The 19620-nt window shown below is 33.9% G+C and overlaps 1 protein-coding gene across 6 annotated transcripts in view; it reads left to right on the top strand.

Moving 5' to 3' along the window:
* Positions 1-17575, top strand: part of LOC149806008 (uncharacterized) — a 35705-nt gene extending 18130 nt beyond the window's left edge. For 4 of the 6 annotated variants that reach the window (XM_089950847.1, XM_089950845.1, XM_089950841.1 and 1 more), the window contains 7 exons: positions 6876-7049; positions 8503-8576; positions 9566-9715; positions 11149-11203; positions 12811-12869; positions 13567-13632; positions 14120-17575. In XM_089950847.1, coding sequence (XP_089806973.1) covers positions 6876-7049; positions 8503-8576; positions 9566-9715; positions 11149-11203; positions 12811-12869; positions 13567-13632; positions 14120-14209 — 668 coding nt within the window. In that variant the 3' untranslated portion in view covers positions 14210-17575. The remainder of the gene's footprint in view (positions 1-6875; positions 7050-8502; positions 8577-9565; positions 9716-11148; positions 11204-12810; positions 12870-13566; positions 13633-14119) is intronic. The other 2 variants (XM_089950844.1, XM_089950842.1) reach the window with 2 other exon arrangements.
* The last annotated feature ends 2045 nt before the right edge of the window (positions 17576-19620 follow it).

Raw genomic sequence — 19620 nt, 5'->3', positions numbered from 1 at the left:
CAATCCTAACTCATTTGGTTTGCTTATTTTATAATATCCGATATACAATGCTTAACAGGTGAAGTGTCTGTTAAAATATTTTCTAACTACATGTTAGGTTTCTGTTCCTTATACCGTTCTCTGTCTTGCGGTTCATTTAATCTTGCTAAGATTTGCAATGTAAAAGTTGTATGCGCTATATGAAAGAGATCATCTGGCGAGCTGCTTGTTCACAGTTGGCGCTAACAATTTTGGCTTTCTTACTATGCAAGACCCATTCAAGTGATGCATCATCCTAGCTTTGGGGAGAGGGATGAAAGATTGGATAGCCGTTCTGCTGTGATTTAACCATTATCCTTCATATCTTGCATAACAAAATCTTTATATACATTTGACAATTGTAACAAGAGAAAGTACTAATAAACAGAAAGATTCACTACAATATATGTAACATCTCTAAACAACTAATTTGTGGAAATATATATATTACAGACCTCTGTCCTCCTCTGAATGTGGTGTTATGTATATTTGATTTAATAATATCTGATTTAATATATATTTATTTCAATTTAATCGTTTGTCAGTTTACAAATATATATATATATATATATATATATATATATATATATATATATATATATATATATATATATTTCACTACATGATATTTGTAGTGTAAATTTATTCTCTAGAGATGATACTTTTTCAGAAAATAGTTTGACATTGACTGTTAGTTTATAGACACCAGGTGTTGATCTAAATCCTGACCTTGTTTCAAAATTCAACAAGTTCTATTTTTTTCACATGATTGGTTGTTGTCGAGGTCATGATGGTACTTCGGGTTTAAGAGGTAAACAATTGTTTATTTCTTAGAGTAAAATGATTGGTTTTTTCAGGGTCACACTGGGTAGACGTGATCTTTAACAAGTACTTCTTTCTATAAGTTTCGAGAAGATGATCACGTGACCCCTTATTTACGTTTTAGGATACGATATAACCTCTGTTTTGGAGAGTTATTTTCAGTAGAAGCTAGGCTATTAAAATGGAAGTTGTATGTTGTCCTATTTGGAGTTATTTCAAATTTCTTGGATTGAAAAGGATTAATTCTGTCTTTTAAGAAATTTATTCAGCTTTCCAAAACTCGAGTGATAATTCTTGTTTCTACAAGGAACTGTAGACTTCAACACTATATCGTCTTCCATCTTGGATTCTTTGTAGGGATTCGAACTTCAAATCAGTAGAACATTTTGTTATTAGGACTTCAAAAATTTTATTCTTGGATTATTTTGGATTTGTTTCTATAAAACCGTAAGTTCATATTTTTTCATTTTTACATAATTTTTCCAGAGAAATAAATTATTATATTTTCAAAGCTTGTTGTTTTCACTCTTTCTTGTGTTACTGCTTATTCGAGCCTAAACATGCGACATAAGAGTGGAACAATTAGGGTGGGTCCTTTTCAGGGAAATCTTTAAAAGACGTCTTTATGTGTAAATAATAGGTTTCATATTTCATAACTTGACCCACTGTCTAAATCGTGTTTCTTTTTTTTGTAAACCATGTAGTGTAAGCATGTTGGCAACAATGGTAATTGTATATTTGATAGCTCATACACGGTGAATGAAAAATGACAACCAGCAAGCCCACAAGCACGAATTAAATTAAGAACCCACGTGTTTTTATGGTCATAAAATAACACTTTAAGGGAAATAATCAACATAGCTTCACTTGCCAAAGGTTTTGCCCAAAACATGTGTCCACTAATTTCTGGAGGGGATCCCTGTCTTCTGTATAGTGATTGTGTAACTTCTATGTTTGCTTCATGTACAAGTCTTCAACAATTCATTAAATCATGAATAATACTAATAAAGCAAAGTTTTAGATAAATAATCTTTAAACAACAAAGCACCCCCCCCCCCCGAAAAGAAGAAGAGATCAATAAAAATATAAGCAGTAAAATGTTTAAATGTGATATTCTTCATGCAGCCGAGAAATCCATTTAGTTATAACAGTCTCGAAAAAAGTAAACATTGATTTTAACTCCATGCTGACATGAGGTCGAATGTAATAAGTTGGATACGCAAGGAACCGCGAAATCAAGGTTAGTGTAGGCTGGATTCATCATGTCGTAATCGTATTGAGAAAAATATGCTATAGACGCAAATATTACTGAACATTCTTTGCCTTTATTCTACCTTATCATACAAGTAATTCAGTGCTACATGCACTAAATATTAGCCTACCTAAGTTTAATCACGAAATTCCGTCTCGCTTGCTTTATGCCACTTAAATATAGCTAAGGATCATAAACAGTTTACGAGCACAGTATTTAAAGTTTCTAACTCTCAAACTAATACTTGAAAAAGGAGCAGATTGACAGACAGACCTATTCTTAGAATCTATTCTTTTCTGCAATTAGTTATTGGTTATAGAGAATGTGATAATATAAGTCTGTTAGCACAATTCTAGAGCCAGTTCATATAACTTAATGAGAAGATAACAAAAATATTGAGATGAGTTGGAAACCTAAGTGGTTTTAAATCTGCGGGATGTCAGTCTCATGTCTTGAAAGCAAAAAGAGACCAAAACTTGTTTCATTCACTTAAAATGTTGTTTGAAAATGAATCTTAAGGGGAAAAGTCTGAGGTGTTTGAATGTGTATATCCGAATGTATATATACATTTTGTTCTCTTCATTGGGAAGTTGAGAAGTCAGAACGAAAAGAAAAGGGAATAAAGGAAAATATTACACGATATCACCCACTCACACCCACATTAAAAGCCCACCCCTTGCTCTTAATTAGAAAAGCGCCGTATTTAATTCGGAGAGATATTCTTGCATAAATGCCACGGAAGAATGGAATGCTTCGTCTTCATATTTAGGATCATTTTGAATTTCATTTACAATACTCTCAGTGTCCTTTGAATTTTCACTTTATTATCTGGGAAAATATAATGTTTGTTGAATTTTGCTTCAGTTGAATTTGCTTCACTTCATTATGTTACATAGTTTAAGACATATAGTGTTAACATGAAGATTGTTTTGTATAACACTGGACAACAAATTTTTACAAAAGTCATGTTACTGAAATAAAATTAGTCAATTCTTATCAATTTTTATGTGCTGAACATGAATATGACAGTCAAATTGCAAAATTGGCTCTAGTTTTTTTGTAATCTGCAAGAAATTAATGTTTACATAACGAAATGCATTCCAATAGTAAAAGGTCAACTGTAATAGCCTACCTATAAAAAATCAAGTCATTGACTACATCTTAGATTTCTTCGCCTGTCTCTTGTACAGCTGTTCGGGAGCATCTCTGAGGAGTGTCCAGCAGTAGTCAGCCAGCATTGTAGTGGACCATTTTCCCTGGTATCTTTGTTCCATTGTTGCGATATCTTGATGAAAACGTTCGCCGTGTTCATCACTAACAATACCACAGTTGCTAGGAAAGAAATCCAAATGGGAATGAAGGAAGTGAATCTTTAGAGACATATTGCAGCCAAGTTTCTTATACTTCATCAACATGTCTTCTACTAGTTCCTTATAGTTTTCTGCCCTAACATTTCCGAGGAAGTTTGTAGAAACTAGGCGAAAAGCATTCCATGCTTGTTTCGCGTCACCTTCCAGCAAGTTGTTGAACCGGTCATCTTTGAAAAGCTCTCTAATCTGAGGACCCACAAAAACTCCCTCTTTAATCTTTGCTTCGCTGAGTCGAGGGAATTTTTCATGCAGGTATCGGAATGCTAGCAAAGTCCGGTCAATGGCTTTCACGAAGTTCTTCATCAAACCTAGTTTGATGTGAAGGGGTGGTAGCAAGATTTTCTGAGCCTCAACCAGAGCTGGGTGTTGGATATTCTTCTCTCCAATGGCTACATTCTGCCTGTGAGTCCATTCCTTCCTCATGTAGTGCATTTCCCTTGCTCGGCTATCCCACTCGCATAAGAAACACATGTATTTTGTATATCCTTGCTGCAGTCCCATTAAAAGGGCAACTACCTTCAAATCACCACAGAGGTGCCAGCTGTACTTGTTATACTCAATGGAATTCAGTAGCTGCCTTAAGTTATCGTATGTCTCTTTCATGTGGACAGCATACGCTACTGGAATAGATGGAAGAATGTTTCCATTGTGCAAAAGCACAGCCTTGAGACTCAGTTTCGAAGAGTCCACAAATAGTCTCCATTCTTGTGGGTCATGAGTGATTTTTAAAGCATTCATGAGGCCCTCAATATCGGAACAGAATATCAGATTACTTTCCTTTCTGAAGAAAGGCTCCAATTGCTGGTGGCGCTTTCGATATGCAGTAATTGTGACATCTTCTTCTAGAAGATTCCATTGTTGGAATCTTGATCCTAGCAATTCTGCCTTGTTCTTTGATAAGTCCAAATCACGAATCAGGTCATTTAGTTCTTCCTGTGTTATTCTGTGTGGGGTTGATGATGCACCACAGTGAAAATCTGGATCACTGCATGCTGATGGACCAGGAGAAGAACAGGTCGACTCACCTTTGTCTTCGTCAGATGAATCAAGAGAATATTCTGCTGGAGGTTCTGGAATAGGAAGTCCCTCACCATGTGGAACTGGTCTCAATGCAGACGGAATGTTTGGGTAGACTATTCTCGACTTCTTTCGCTTCGTTATTCCGCCGGAAAGAGGAGGAACCAAGCAGAAGTAACAGTCATTTAGGTGGTTGCTTGGCTCTCTCCACACCATTGGGACTGCAAACGGCATTGATGACCTTTTGCAATTCAACCACTGTGAAAGCTGTGTTGTACATGTAGCACAGCATATATGCGGAGCCCAAGGCTTGTCTTGGTCACCAACCTTGCATCCGAAGTAAAGATGATATGCCTTCTTCACTTGAGAATTGATACTTTTCTTCTGGTTGGCAAATGTCACTTCCCCACAAATAAAGCAAAAATTGTCCGCGGTATTAACACACTTTCGAGGCATTACTGTTCTTTATTGTACGTAAATGGATAAAATAATAAGTTGTATGTAACAGTAGCTTGAACTGTCTCGCACAACGTCTGAAATATTTTAAATGCTGAACCTATCTGATTGGGCTTTATATAGTACACTGCTTACGTCAGCTTCAGCAGCCGCCTGGCATTAGTATAATAGGCCTACACATGTATAGTACACTGCTGACGTCAACTTACTTCAGCAGCCGCATGGCATTAGTATTGCATTGCATCAGAAAATGATGCAATCAACTGTGGATGATGTGAGCATGATGGTATTATGCAATGTTACATCATTATTCCGGATGTTGCTGCAGTCCTACTGGAGAAATTTACACAGTGAAACATAGAAAATGAGGTATATGAATATCTTCAAAACGAGAGCCAATACAAATTTTTCACGGTTATATTCGTGTTCGGCACACCAAAATACTACAGATTAGGGCCTTTTCAAGTCAGTAATGATTTCACTGTTGACCAGTGTAATCATTAGAAATATATTGCTGCTATGATCGTTCTGATGCAGTAGAAACGCCTTTATTCTGTCAAGAAGTCTTTATGCTTGCTGCAAATAGCAGAAATGTTCACATGATACTATAAAATGATTACAGAACGTTTATTTTAAAAATAGACTGATTAAAGACTGATTTATTTAGAACCCAGCTTTTGCCGTATTTTCAAGATGTATACATGCAATGATAAACTACTCCAGATTATGTTTCGATACGTACAGGCAGTAAACAAGTTATTGAATGTTAAGTAAAATGAATGAATTTGAGTATAGTCAGTATATTTTATTTTTAATATTTTTAAAAAATGAGAACGGGTGTGTATTTTTATCTTTAAAATTTGTTAAGTGACATTAAAAAGGGTTCCAATATATCTTCACACTGCGGATATGTAAACTCAATATTAGTAGATAACATATATATAAGTTGTGAAAACAGATTTTAAAAGTACTAGAGACCGCTAATAATGATAAAAAAAATATTAGCTTTCCTTACAGCTCATGCCTACCCACAAATAAAAGTTTCTTTGGTCTTTTAAAGTTTTCATTGTGTTTGTTTGATTTTGTTTGTTGTTTTGTTTTGATTTTTGTTTCTTTTAATTTGATTGGGGAGTTTTTCTTTTTCATATAGTATGACGGGAAAGGTTCTTTACACGCATAGATAAAGAAGCGGCCGGGTTGTTTTTTTTGCATTCGGCACACTGTTAAAAGAAGTGTCTTATTTGTTTTCTCTTTATTCTGATTTGGTTTGTCTGTTCTTTAGGCAGCAGTAAGGAGTTCTACAGGAAAGGAGGTAATGTTCCTTTTAGCTCATGTTGCAACTGATCGTTTAGAGGGGCAGGAGTTGCAATGCTTGGTTTTATGTCGTATGGTGGTAATGAGGTGCAAGGAAAATATGCTACTATTTTGTATCTTTTCAAAAATATCCTTGCCGTTCAGTCTTTTACTTTGTTTTCAGAAAAGGAATGTATCACGTATAAATTCTTTAACCAGGAGTAGAAATAACAATATACTCCTTGAAAATCATTAGCCAACATTGTTCTTGGTGGAATAATCATTTGGTCAGTCTTAGTTATCAAGAAGCCTGAATATAATTTCTTTAAATATGATAGGTCTCTACGATTCAATGTGATTAACTTCCTGTGTTTATATTTAGTAGGAATGTGCTGATCAACCTCACATTTTATAAAGATTCCAGTAGAGCTGTTAAAAAATTTAACGTTTTACCCAATGTTATGCTTTTGAAAGGCATTTTGAGAGATGCTTCCACACCTGTCATAAATGATGTGAAAAACTGGTTCAGCCAAGAGTGGATTCAAGCGTCTGCTAAAAGTACATCTAAACTATGTTGTAAAAATCATGACATTCTAGGTATGTAGTATCGATACTCATTTATTGTCTGTCTTTTCATTTCGAACTAGCTACAGGAGAAGGTAAGGGAGAGGAAAATGACGAAAACATGAAAGATACGTTAGAATATTCGACGGAGGCCATGAATAAACTTGAAGACAACCGAGAGACATATATTGAACTCCAGACGGATCATGTAGCCACGGAGGAAATGTTATCTGGTGCCTATCCAACATCAAATGAGGGTAAGTTCAGTTATAGGCGAAATGGACTTCAGACGTCATTTGCAGAAAACAATTTGATAATGTGTATACTTGACTCACACAGTAGAACTTCAAACAGATGAATCTCTGCGAGCTTTAATTTTATATTTGAAATATTTTTAGTTTAGAGCTGTCAGATGTATCTATCAAGTAAGTGTTTCAACTTGTGTTGAGAGAGTCATTCCACGTATTCGGGGATCCGAGTTATTGTGGTTTTAATATATCGAACTTTTAAATATTTTTCAGTCAACAGAACTTTTTTTGTATACAAATGTATCATTATTTATATGTCTGCATTTTCACTCTTTGTAGAAAACATTTATAATTTAGAGACAGAATTATTAACGTTTTTTAACATAAAGTTTCTGTGTCAGTTTGCTTCTTGAAAAATAAAAAGTAAAATCCATATTAATATATTTTCGTTTTTTACCTGACTAGTCCTCCATTTATCATTTCGTTTCAATCTATGACTGGTTTTGATTGATTAAAATACAAAAGGAGAAGCATCTTCTCTAGTCAAGGTTCAGAACTGTTAGCCCCCTCTACACATTGGCGGTTGGATCAGATATTTCTGTGCTTCGGGTCTGTGACTTACGCAAGCCACAGCATCCAATCAAAATTAAGTTCGTCAAATTGAACACTGTTATCACGTGATCGAGGCAAGGCGAGCACACAACTTGAATGAACTCATGAAAAGCAACTTTCCGCTGCTGGTCCGTGTCTGTACCAATTCATTTTTTTTCAAATACACCTATAATATCTTCTCTTTGATAAGTAGTCAGATATTTTATGTTAAAATTGCAAAGTATCCTTTTGAAATAAATTGCCTCCACCATTATCGGCCAATGTACAATTCACACTCTGTAGGTTAGTTGGCGTTACATACTAATGGACGCAACTCATGAAAATTTAATAGGTGTCACTAAGAAAATCATTGAAATATCTGATCTTTTCCTCAAGGTGTAGATAAGGTTGATATATCGGAACCTAGGCTAGCGAAGATGAAGATTGAGCAACTTATATTGTCATTTAATCAGAGCACATACGAGTTATGCATCTTCCAAAAGTAAAATGGAATTTGGTGTATTAATTATAATCTTGGACCTGACCCTTTTCCATTCATATCTTATTGATGTCCCGCTGCAGCCACATAACATTGTCCCCATATTAGGCAATGAAAATAGTCATGTCATATGTAATCGAAATAAAGAAGCGTACTATCGTACATACGTCATCCCTTTGCATTCATAACTTCTAAACATGTAATGCCAGGATTGTTGCAATGAAAATATCCAAGTAATTATAATAAAAACTTATTGAATACTTGAATAACCAAAGGTTATCAAAATATTTTTTGTTCGTATACAGTTTAAATATTCATAACGCATTTTCAGGTATGCATGCATGTGTGTAATTTTTCCTAACTTTTGCACAGAGTTCCACCAGTCAACATTAACGAAGGAAATGAAGGCAGCCGAAAGTGAATTTCCCCAACAGTTTGATATCAGGGTAAAAATACAATATTGTTAAATTGAATTAATGACTTAGTGCACATTATACTAGTACACCTGTTACAGCTGAAATAATAACAATACTTTGGAGAACGGCTAAAGATCCTCAAACATATTAAAAGCAAGTTTAGTAACAACACAAATGGAGTTTGAGGTTGTTTTGCATAAGACAATAATCGTCCCAAAATAAAATAACATAATAATATTAAATTTCATAACTTTAAATGGAAACAATTTCAGGCAATGGTCACATGCATACTAAATAATCTGGTAATAATTGTAATTCAACTAAAGGTGTAATGTATTTGTACAAATGTGCATTTCGACGGAAGTATTAAAAGATCAAATATTCAAAACACAAAATGACTAATCAACGCGCATTCTTATGCCATGTGTAAGAGGAAAGTTATGACACACAAATTCTATCTTCAGAAAGAACAGCGTTTGCAAACTAAAAGGGCAGTAAAATATTTTCCGTAAAACTTTCACTCTTTACCCCACTAATGCGATTTCATAAATTTACCGTTTACGTAAAACATTTCCTCTTCATCTTTCGTTTGTATCCGTTGTAAGCTGGTGTTGTTTCTATAATAATGTGGTAGCTCTTTCCCCTATTTGCGTGCCATGAGATAAATTGTATTGTATTATGTTGTGTAATATGCCTGTTTCTATCATGAAAGCTTTTGTACACAAGAAAAAAATGTAAGTTGCCACCAATGAAACGGACTATGAAAATCTATCTCTTAAAATAAGAACATGTAACTAAGTGTGGTTGCGACTATAGTACTACAGTCTTGAGTATCGATATTACATTTTAATCAATAAAACAATCTTCCAAAAGCGTTGTCAAAACTAAAAACTGTAAATATAATCGTGATGATGTTGATACATAATATTATCAATTTCAAATTATCTGTCTATAAGTATCTCTCTGAATGGTATAATTCCATATTGAAGTTAATATGCATTTAATTCTTAAAATGATAGTTAATGCAGGACAATCGCAAGCATGAGGAGAAGACAAAAGGATTTTTATCCAAACTGTTCAAGAGAAAAGAGAAGCATAAGCACAGGAAACGCTCTGGTTCAGATGGTATCTTAGACTCTGTGCTCGAATTTCGAAGAGGGAACAGAGACGTAAGCAAACTTTTTTGAAGACAATCACGTCATGATACTTATTTCAATAACAAATCAAAGTGAAAGTGAAACCAATTTTTATTGTCTTTTTAATTACATTTGGTACACTTTGACATAAAACAAGACAGCCGGAGCTTCATTCATAAACCTTTAAGACTAATATCATTAGTTTTGGATCTATTTCTAATTAATGCTTCCAAAACGAAGAGTCTTTTTGAATGGCTTGACTAGTAAGTCAAATACATTCTAATAACATAAGTTCATCTCAAGTTCAACATGACAGCTAGTCTAGGCAACCTAATAGCGTATAGTTTTTTTCTTCTTACATGTATGTGAGATAGTTATCTCTGATGTGATGGTTTTCTAGCGTGTCAAGTATCGTATGGTTATGATTATCTATTTTTACTGTATTTGTAATGTAAATATGTTAAAAACATTGTCACTTGCTACACGGCAAGTCTTACGGCTAAATAATCCAATAGTAGTGTTCAAGTCTGATACTAAAACTTTCGTGCTTCAGTAGACGTTGCGACTAGTATGTGAAGGGTATCTAGCTGTAGCTTGTCTTTCGTGAATACATTCATGCGGCATATGTGATGGAGGAAAGAATAACAGTTGTATTCGTTGTCTCCTTGTTTCGTTAGCAAACTTTCGAGACTTCAATTTCAAATTCACTCTAGATTAACGAAGGCTTCTTCTCCACATTCGTCAATATTGGTGGCTTTGTATGTTGGCTTGGCTAACGTAAACACTTATCAAGATTAAAGAGAGAACCGACTTGTGAATGAGATCGTTCGTAGAAAACTCTGGTGTTTCATTTTGAATGAAATAAGAAAATGATCTTTGTGTTTCTCCAGAGAGGGAATGAACAAAATTAGAAAACTTGGCCAAGTTACCCGACCAAGGGATCAAAGAAAGCTTAAATTTGATTGACTTTTATTTTCCTTAGTCCCAAGAAAACTCCATAAAACGGTCACACAGAGACTGGGATTTTTCCGAACAATAAGTATCGGATCCAGTTTGTCAAAAACTATTTTTGCATTATTCATAAACCAGGCGGTAAACATTACAGAGTTTCCAATGATAAATGTAGTGAAGTGGAGTTAATAGGACTTGTGGATCCATGGATTTCTGAAAAGCGGGTAATGCAACAAGTGGAAACTAATTTTGCCTAGTAATTCGTCAATAAAATTTTTAAGTCCTGATTTGAATGGCAAGGAATAGACAGATAGCCTAATACAAGTGTGTTCAGTACTCTATCTGTATGATAAGACCTGACTTGAAATCGGTATTGCTGTGCTTAATTAGTAAACATTTAGTAAACATTTAGTAATTGCAAAATGCTTTAAATTTTAGTTCATTTTAATGACTGTTTCTTTTAAATCTTCTCTTGGTATTCAAACTGATCCCGGTTCTATATGATCTCTTATCAGGTCAGCAGAATATGGACGCAGTACGAGGATCCAGTCGAAAGAGAAAGTGGCATCAGTAAGCATCTCTATCTTTAAAAGTTATCTCATGTTTTTTTATACTGTTTGATGTTATTTAACAGACTGTACCTTTCGAACAGCATATCCGTAATATGACACATAAAACTTGTGTGTATTGCGTCATTCGTACATAATCAGGAATGTGCATAGATTCACTCTGGAGATTGCTGTTTATTCGTTGATGGTATAATTTTCTATTACTCTTTAAAGATAAATATATAATAACTCATATTCTATACAAATTATCTATAACAGAGATGACCCAGCTATAATAATCTATTGTTTGTAGGTCAGTTAGTGCAGTGGCTAGCATTATTTCTAAAATTGAATACACATCAAACAGACTGACTTCATAATGACACCAATCGTTATGCCGTTGTGCTGCGTATTATACCGAACTACATGTATGTAGTAATTCCTCAAAAATTCTATAAATGAGCAATTGCATTTATAGCCAAACATGAAAACGATATTTCCAAATATTGTCGAAGGTAATAAAGCGAATTATCCAATTATGACGAACATAGTATGCACTATTGTAGCAATATCAACGAATCTTTTGAGTTTGTGGTTGTCAAAGGTTACCAACAGCTGTGTGCATTTATATTAGGTGTAGTTTATTTTTAGAATTAAGGTTGGTATCGGCAATTAAGACCTTGAAATTAAGTTTCTCATCGTTGTGCCCCCACATGTTATCATTTTTCTAAAATTCTGAGATTTTCTGACTCATTTTTGGGTCATTCATTACAAACATTTCGTCATTTTGTCAAAACGTTTCTTCGTGGTTTTACACTTGTGGTTATTTCGCTCTTACTTTTGGTCAATGTTTATTCTTCTGGCCATTCTTATAGCTTTGGTCTTTATTTATTCTATTGGCCATTCTCATAATTTTAGTCATTGTTTTATTACTTTGGCCATTCTCATACCTTTGGTCATTGTTTATTATTTGGCCAGTCTCATACTTTTGGTCATTGTTTCCGTTTTTTGTTGTTGTCATTTTCCATATTTCTAACAACATATATGATATTTATTTTATTATTATTTTGTTTTATGCGTAGTTCTCATGTATATGTTCTAAAAAAGTTTATATTAAATACTATTAAAAATTACTTTTTTGCTTCGTGTTGAATCTATTTATACCATCAGTTGATTGCAGTATATGCAATCAAAAGTATACTTGTCTTTGAACTTAACGCTGAACTATAAATGATTAATGTGTGTGTGTGTGTGTGTGTGTGTGTGTGTGTGTGTGTGATTCGGACTATTAATATAGCTTCAACATTTTTTCAGTCATATTGCTACGATATCTACATTAAGACAGTTGGTAGTGTCTAGCACTGCGGGATCATGCCGGAGACACGTTCCACCCAGTCACATTATCCTGACGAAAGACCGACCAATTCTAGCACTAACCTCTTAACGCTGAGCGTCAAACGAGGCAGCTGCTAGTACCAACTTAGAAGTCTTTGGTATGGCTCGGCCGGGGTTCGAACCCGCGACCACCCACATCCAAGGTTGAAGCTCTAACCACTAGGCCACTGGAGCGGTAAATGATTAACGAAGCTATATATTTTTAATTGACAAGACGGCACTTCTTTATTTCAGTTAGAAGCAAGTCAGTTTCATCTCATTCGGACACAAATGGACACGAGCAAGAGAAAGAGGTGAGTCTTTCGATTCAACTCAAACTCTGATATCATTGGGTAAATAAGTGGTCCACACACAGAGTTTCATTTCAAGTTACGTACTACGGTTTTGTTTCTTTGTTTCTTTGAAGGGTGTTCTTTGTTTATGTTTTCGTATTATTTTTTTTCTTTTAAATTATGCACGTAAATAAACACGTAAGACTAGGTTGTAGAAACAAGTTTTCTCAGTGGAAATACAAAAGATAACATACTTAAAGATCATATACATGAAAGTGATCAAGGCACAATTTGAAATTTTTCCATTTGCCTTTTTAATTAATAAAATCACATCCCATATTTAACCATGATTTGTGTCATTTAATATAATGCATTAAGTAAAAATTGCACAGCAATTTGAAAAATAGATACAAATGATGTTTTCAAATCAGTACAGGTTAGTCTCATCAACTGGTATGGCATGACATGTAAGCCTAACCTTAACTTCGTACAGAATGGTGTACATAACCCTTGCTCGAATCACTCTACTTAAAACAATGATTTAAATGGGGACTTTATTTCTCTTTTTTGTCACTTGCCACCCCATATCAGTTTCTTGGTCTGAAAAATCCAGACGGTATGTGATTGCTCAGAACGCTGGTCGTTAATGCTAAAGTTCCTTTAAGACAGATAGATGGAATGATCTCACTTTAAAACAAAACTTTAAATTCTGATACAGGGAGTCCATGAAGATACAAAAGCCAAATCCAAGAAGAAGATACATAATTTGTTAAGGAATGCAGAGGTATGTAGTGTGTTAGATAACCCTTCGATCTGAAGAGAGAAAATTATAAATGAATTCAAAACATAAACTCTATACATCTGCCGAAGCATCTTGTAAATTTAATTACGTATTAATTACATGTTAATTAGTCTTAGAATTGATAGATATTTACATGAAACGACGAGTTGTGGCATTGTTGTATATACTGCTATATGTGTTTAATGATACATGGTACAAAACGTCTCTTGACAAAGGCGCTTTATGCGATTCTGCCTTAGGAAGAATTGATAATAGTGTATCATATTAAATAAAATTATCGATTATGTATAGATGACCCATTTTTTTCAATTGTATTACTCCATTATAACCTTGATGTATTTATCAAAAGAATAAAACTTAAAAGTGTAAATTAATACAAGATAAGGTTATTTGCATTTAAATATTGAATGATATAAGAATGATATGTTTGGCACGTATTATTTTGATGTTATTGTCGCACATTTTATAGTTCAGGAAGTCACTGCGCCTAGCACACGCCAAGAGAGATACAAATATTTCGGGCCCTTCGGTACCATCAAAGAAACCAGGACATCGTTAAGATGGATATGTATCAGCATTGAAATATAACGAAAGTTGAAAACTGTTGCAGAACCATTTTCATTAGATTCCACAGTGTGCAGTCAGAAACAATGTTTATGTATGATATTATATTTTTCTGGTTATCTATCATTTCCGATCTTATCGATATTTTATCGTTATCATATCACCGATCAGACTCGTACCTGTTTTCATACCTATGGCTTATTGATAGTTGGATAAATTAAATATGGTAATTGATATAATGCCATTTCATTTCATATTTCTAAACCATTAGAAAGGTATTCATTTATAATCAAGTCAACTTAATGTACAGTATGTTATTTACTTTAAGCAAAATAACCTTTAAGCGTGTAAAAACTACTGCATGTAAATGCCTTTGCTAAGAAGTCTTGTTAGCAAGAGAAAATAACCATTGGTAGATTCAACGTTGTAAAGTAATGAGATTACTTCAGAAAAATCGTGTTCCACTTATTGTACTTTATATTCTGTCTTTTCATCTATGTCAACATCCTTGTATTGATGTTTAAATTTGTTTGTATTCCACTGGAGTATGGATTGTGCTATTGCTGTCAGAATTATATTGCAGTTACTGTTTATATTTATATCGTCCATGGCTAATGAACACATCTCCAAAGTGATATATGATCCATGGCTGATGTACACATATGCAAAGTGATATGTCGTCCATGGCTGATGTACACGTATGCAAAGTGATATATCATCCATGGCTAATTTACACATCTCCAAAGTGATATGTCGTCCATGGCTGGTGTACACGTATGCAAAGTGATATATCATCCATGGCTGATGTACACGTATGCAAAGTGATATATCATCCATGGCTGATGTACACATATGCAAAGTAATATGTCATCCATGGCTGATGTACACGTATGCAAAGTGATATATCATCCATGGCCAATTTACACATCTCCAAAGTGATATATCATCCATGGCCGATGTACACGTATGCAAAGTGATATATCATCCATGGCTAATTTACACATCTCCAAAGTGATATATCATCCATGGCCGATGTACATATATGCAAAGTGATATATCATCCATGGCCGATGTACATATACGCAAAGTTGGATACTAATAGTAAACCAGATATATTGCTATTGTAACCTGAATGTAATAAAGAGGATTTTTGAAGTTGTCAGAAAAGAATGAACAACTTTTAATCACTTTTCATTGAAAGATTATTGAAAGAGTGCTTGTTCAGGACATATACTAAAATACACCGACGTACGGTACCCTTGAACAGTCACACAGCTATTTCTTTCAGCAGTACACGTATTCTGTGTTACTGTAATTTCATGTTCATACTTTTCAAACATTCATTTTCAAAGTCAATAATTTATAAAAGCAGGTTATAAATATATCATAATAAAATAGTCAACCTGTCCTAATGGTCAACTTTTCTCAGCGTCATCTGTCTGGTCACAATTACCATTGGAATCCTACCAGCAATTTTCTTTTCTGTGGTCATGGACAAGGGGTTCTTTATATAACAGTGGTTTCTCCCCGCCTTAATAGGTGACAGAGCTTAACTGCACCGACCATTCAGTTAAGCAAACCGAATGGTTTCTTCATGAGGAAGGCATTGTTAACATAAAGAAATATCATTGTGAATCAATGTATACACATTTGTTTTGAAAGCTCGCTTTTACCCATAAATGTACCTCAAAGGTGTCAATTGTCAAATTCGAAAGCGAGGCAGTTTTTATCATTAGAGCAGATGTTCGAAGCAATTGGTTAGCTGGATGGTGGTAAAAGTGCTTTTGTTATCGCAGCATAAATGGTAGTTGCCTTTTGTATCAGAGTTTCGGGTGCATTTGGAAAGCTTCGTGTTTTTGTCTAATAATTAAAGCTATATCTGAAGAATAATGTTCGTCTTTGAGAAATGTATACGAGTTACATCCCTTTTTATTAGATCAGGGGTCATTCAATGTTCAAAACATGTATGTCAAGGCAGGTGATGTTTCGGTTCACAAGTCACGAGGAATGTGGAGACTTCTTTTAAGTTTCTGTTTATCACAGGATAAACATAAGCCGACACTATTTTGAGCCTGACGACTTGAGCAACTGGCTAATCCAGATGTTGTTTTTTATAAAGTGAAAAAACTAAGATCGGTGTGTGCTTTTAGGCCGCTGATGATTTAATTCATAGGGTTGATTAGAGTTATCAGGATACAGTAATCTTGTGTGGAACATAAACTTGATATACCAATGATTTTGTTGCACAGTGCCATAAAATAATATTTTAATGTAATAATAATAATAATAATAATAATAATACTCGGTGCATAGTATTTGTTTAAAAAACAATATTAAAAGGTTTGATTGTATCTCAGTAACAATTTTGTTTAGTAAACCAATATAATACCGTCTTTCCTCAGCCGAGAGGAACACGTTATAAAAATGTTGAAGGTCTAGTTAATAAAATAACCTAATTTAACGATATTCTGGCCTAAGATATATCGCATCTCTAGCCAGTGTGATGCAATGCACAGTATAATATAACTGTACTTGAAGTTTCTCAGATACAAGCATGGACGACACTTGGTTATATTGCATAATATCACTGTGACAAACTCATTTTAATTTAAACATACAGATACAGCCAACATCTTCGGATAGTAACAGCATGATATGACGTGTATGTGCAGTTCTCTTCCAAACAATCTGACATTTTATAAAGATGGTGGTAATCAATTGGTTATACAACGGAAAGTGCATGGAGATGAAGCTTATCCTAGCTTTGTTTGCTGGGAATGTATGCTACGAAACCAAACTTTAAATATTCGTTCATGCCTGCTCATTTTTTAAACCATGCATATATTCATTCATGCATACAATTTATATATACAGAGACAGAAATCACCATGAAGGAATGCATGTACACGTGCTTGAATGTACATAGAAAGCCACATATATAGTTGATGATAACAATACGATTGCTTGACCTAGAATGTGTTGTAATATTAATAATTAAGGGTAAGGTCTCGTGATTCAAGTTTTGGACAAATTAAGTATTTGTGATATTGAACATTTTTTCGAAATTGGAGTTGAAATTATATTTTCCTCCAAAAACTGGTATTCCTCAGTAATAGAACGTGATAAGGAGATCATTGTCAGGAAATCGTATGGGAACTTGTATCAGACCAAATTATTATCTCAGTGAGTTATTTTGCATGTAGAAGGTTGTTTTTATATTTTATTTTCACCGACTTCTTTAAACTATGTACATTTGGTTGCAAAGTCACAAAACTAACACTAATCAAATTAAATATGCCAGCCACATATTCATAAATTGTGTGATGTATTATTGTTAATAATAAACAAATTTTCTCCTATATCATTTGCGTTTCTAGTTATATTTTTATTACGATTGATGGTGTCAAATACTGTAATCAAAATATAATTTTATAGCTGAGAGAACTGTTATGACCGGAAGCAGGAAATTGTTAACTCATAATCAAAACTTGTTAAACAACCTGTGGATCATTCCATTTGAAGGTTTTTTTGGTCGTTTAGTACATTGTATAGGTATGATTCATACCTAATTACAGATTTATGATTTTGCAGACACATCTTATTATTTAAACTTAATGAGATATTTCTTACCTAACACATCTCATTATTCAAACTTAACGAGATTTTCTCTTTAACGAAAATAAGTATTCAGATTTAATGAGATATTTCCTATGTAACGTATCTCATTATTCAGATTTAATGAGATATTTCCAATGTAACGGTTCTCATTATTCAGATTTAATGAGATATCATATTCTCATTTAACGCATCCCATTATTCAGACCAAATCAGATATTTCCTTTTAGCTCATATCATTATTCAGACATAATGACATGTTTTCTTGCTTTCATTTGACAAGCACTTTCATGTATAAGATTATTTGCCTCTGCAACGTTTCGTCCCACATACCTTTCGTTCATATTCCTATGATTTACTGCTCCACCGCACGGCCTGCGGTGCAAGATTCATTTACTTGCAAATTCCTCTCAGTCGACATTACAGTATTGTATCTAGCTGGTCATATAGTTTGATATGTAGTAATCTCATACCCCTACATGCACCGTTGATATTTAAAAGTATGAGTGGTTTAATGATTTTCAAAATTTATTTTCTCAACACCACATATTCGCACTGTCCAGTGATTATTTTAGGTTAGTTTATAATGGAGAGCTGGAGGTCTCCTCTACTGTCTTTCCTTTGTCTTTCTTGCAGAATTCATCGAAGTAAACCTTTTATCTTTCTAACTTGCCAACTCACGCCTATTACAAAATTACACCTGTAATATAACATGGAGAGTAGATTATAGTTTATGGATCACAGCAAAATTTACATGACTAGAAGAAAATGTTAAGTCCTTTTTCAAAACTGCCGAAGTCAGCTTAGAGTGAAAGGTTAACCGTTTGACCTTTTGTTTTTGGATGATCGAGCTTAGCCAACGTAAGCAAGAATATTGTCGATAGAATTTAATTTTCTATTTGAATATGATACTCCTTGTCTTTTTGAGCAAAATTAGTGATGATTGTCTCGCGATAAATATAGTCACAGATTTGCCTTAAATTCGATAGGAAAATAACGTAACTTCTTAGCAGTATCGATCTTTTCGTCTGGAAGGCTTGTAATACCTACCATCGCCCTAATGTACATCTTTCATTAAACAAGAAATAAACATCCACCAGAGCTGATCATATATGACAAAGTATGCGTCACTTTTAGGATTAGGAACATGTTAATAGGCCCAATTTCTGAGTAATATTCAAGAATTATGAGGAAGTTAACTAACAAAGGATATGGGTCTTTCTATTATTCCGTGCACTGAATGTCCAGCTTTCGATATTTTTTAATTTACAAATATGCTTTTCTATTCCACTACAATGGTTGTATATAACAATAGATGTCTACGCTGATTATCATATTTCTAGCATTAAATTAAATATCACATATTCGTAAAGGAGAGGGAAGTATAAAATCAAGTGATGTCGATTTCCCAGTGTACAGACAAGTGTTTCATGAAGCAAATAACATATCTTTTATGAAGAGATTGATGTGTAAGTGGATGATTATGTGACACTATGTGGGGAAGAAAATTAAAAAATAAAGATACATACATGCTACGAATCATAATTTAAATTGTTGCTATCAATTTTTTAAACTGGACATAAAATGGGTCTTTGATAGCCTTTGCTTCATTTCAGGTGATTAAAATAGCTACGTTCGAATCGAAAACGAAACGCTTAAATAAATGACTCATTCCACTCTGTTGTTTCAATAATACGTCGACAATAGTGTATAAATAGGTCATATTTCCGTATAATGAATTATAAGGCAAAGTTAAAATAGTTTCTTTGAACGCATTCATAAACATTCAAT

Source organism: Sinohyriopsis cumingii, chromosome 2, assembly GCF_028554795.1.
Source record: "Sinohyriopsis cumingii isolate HCF-2022 chromosome 2, ASM2855479v2, whole genome shotgun sequence".
In the NCBI taxonomy this organism is placed as follows: Eukaryota; Metazoa; Mollusca; class Bivalvia; order Unionida; family Unionidae; genus Sinohyriopsis; species Sinohyriopsis cumingii.
This window is presented reverse-complemented; position numbering and strand designations above follow the sequence as displayed.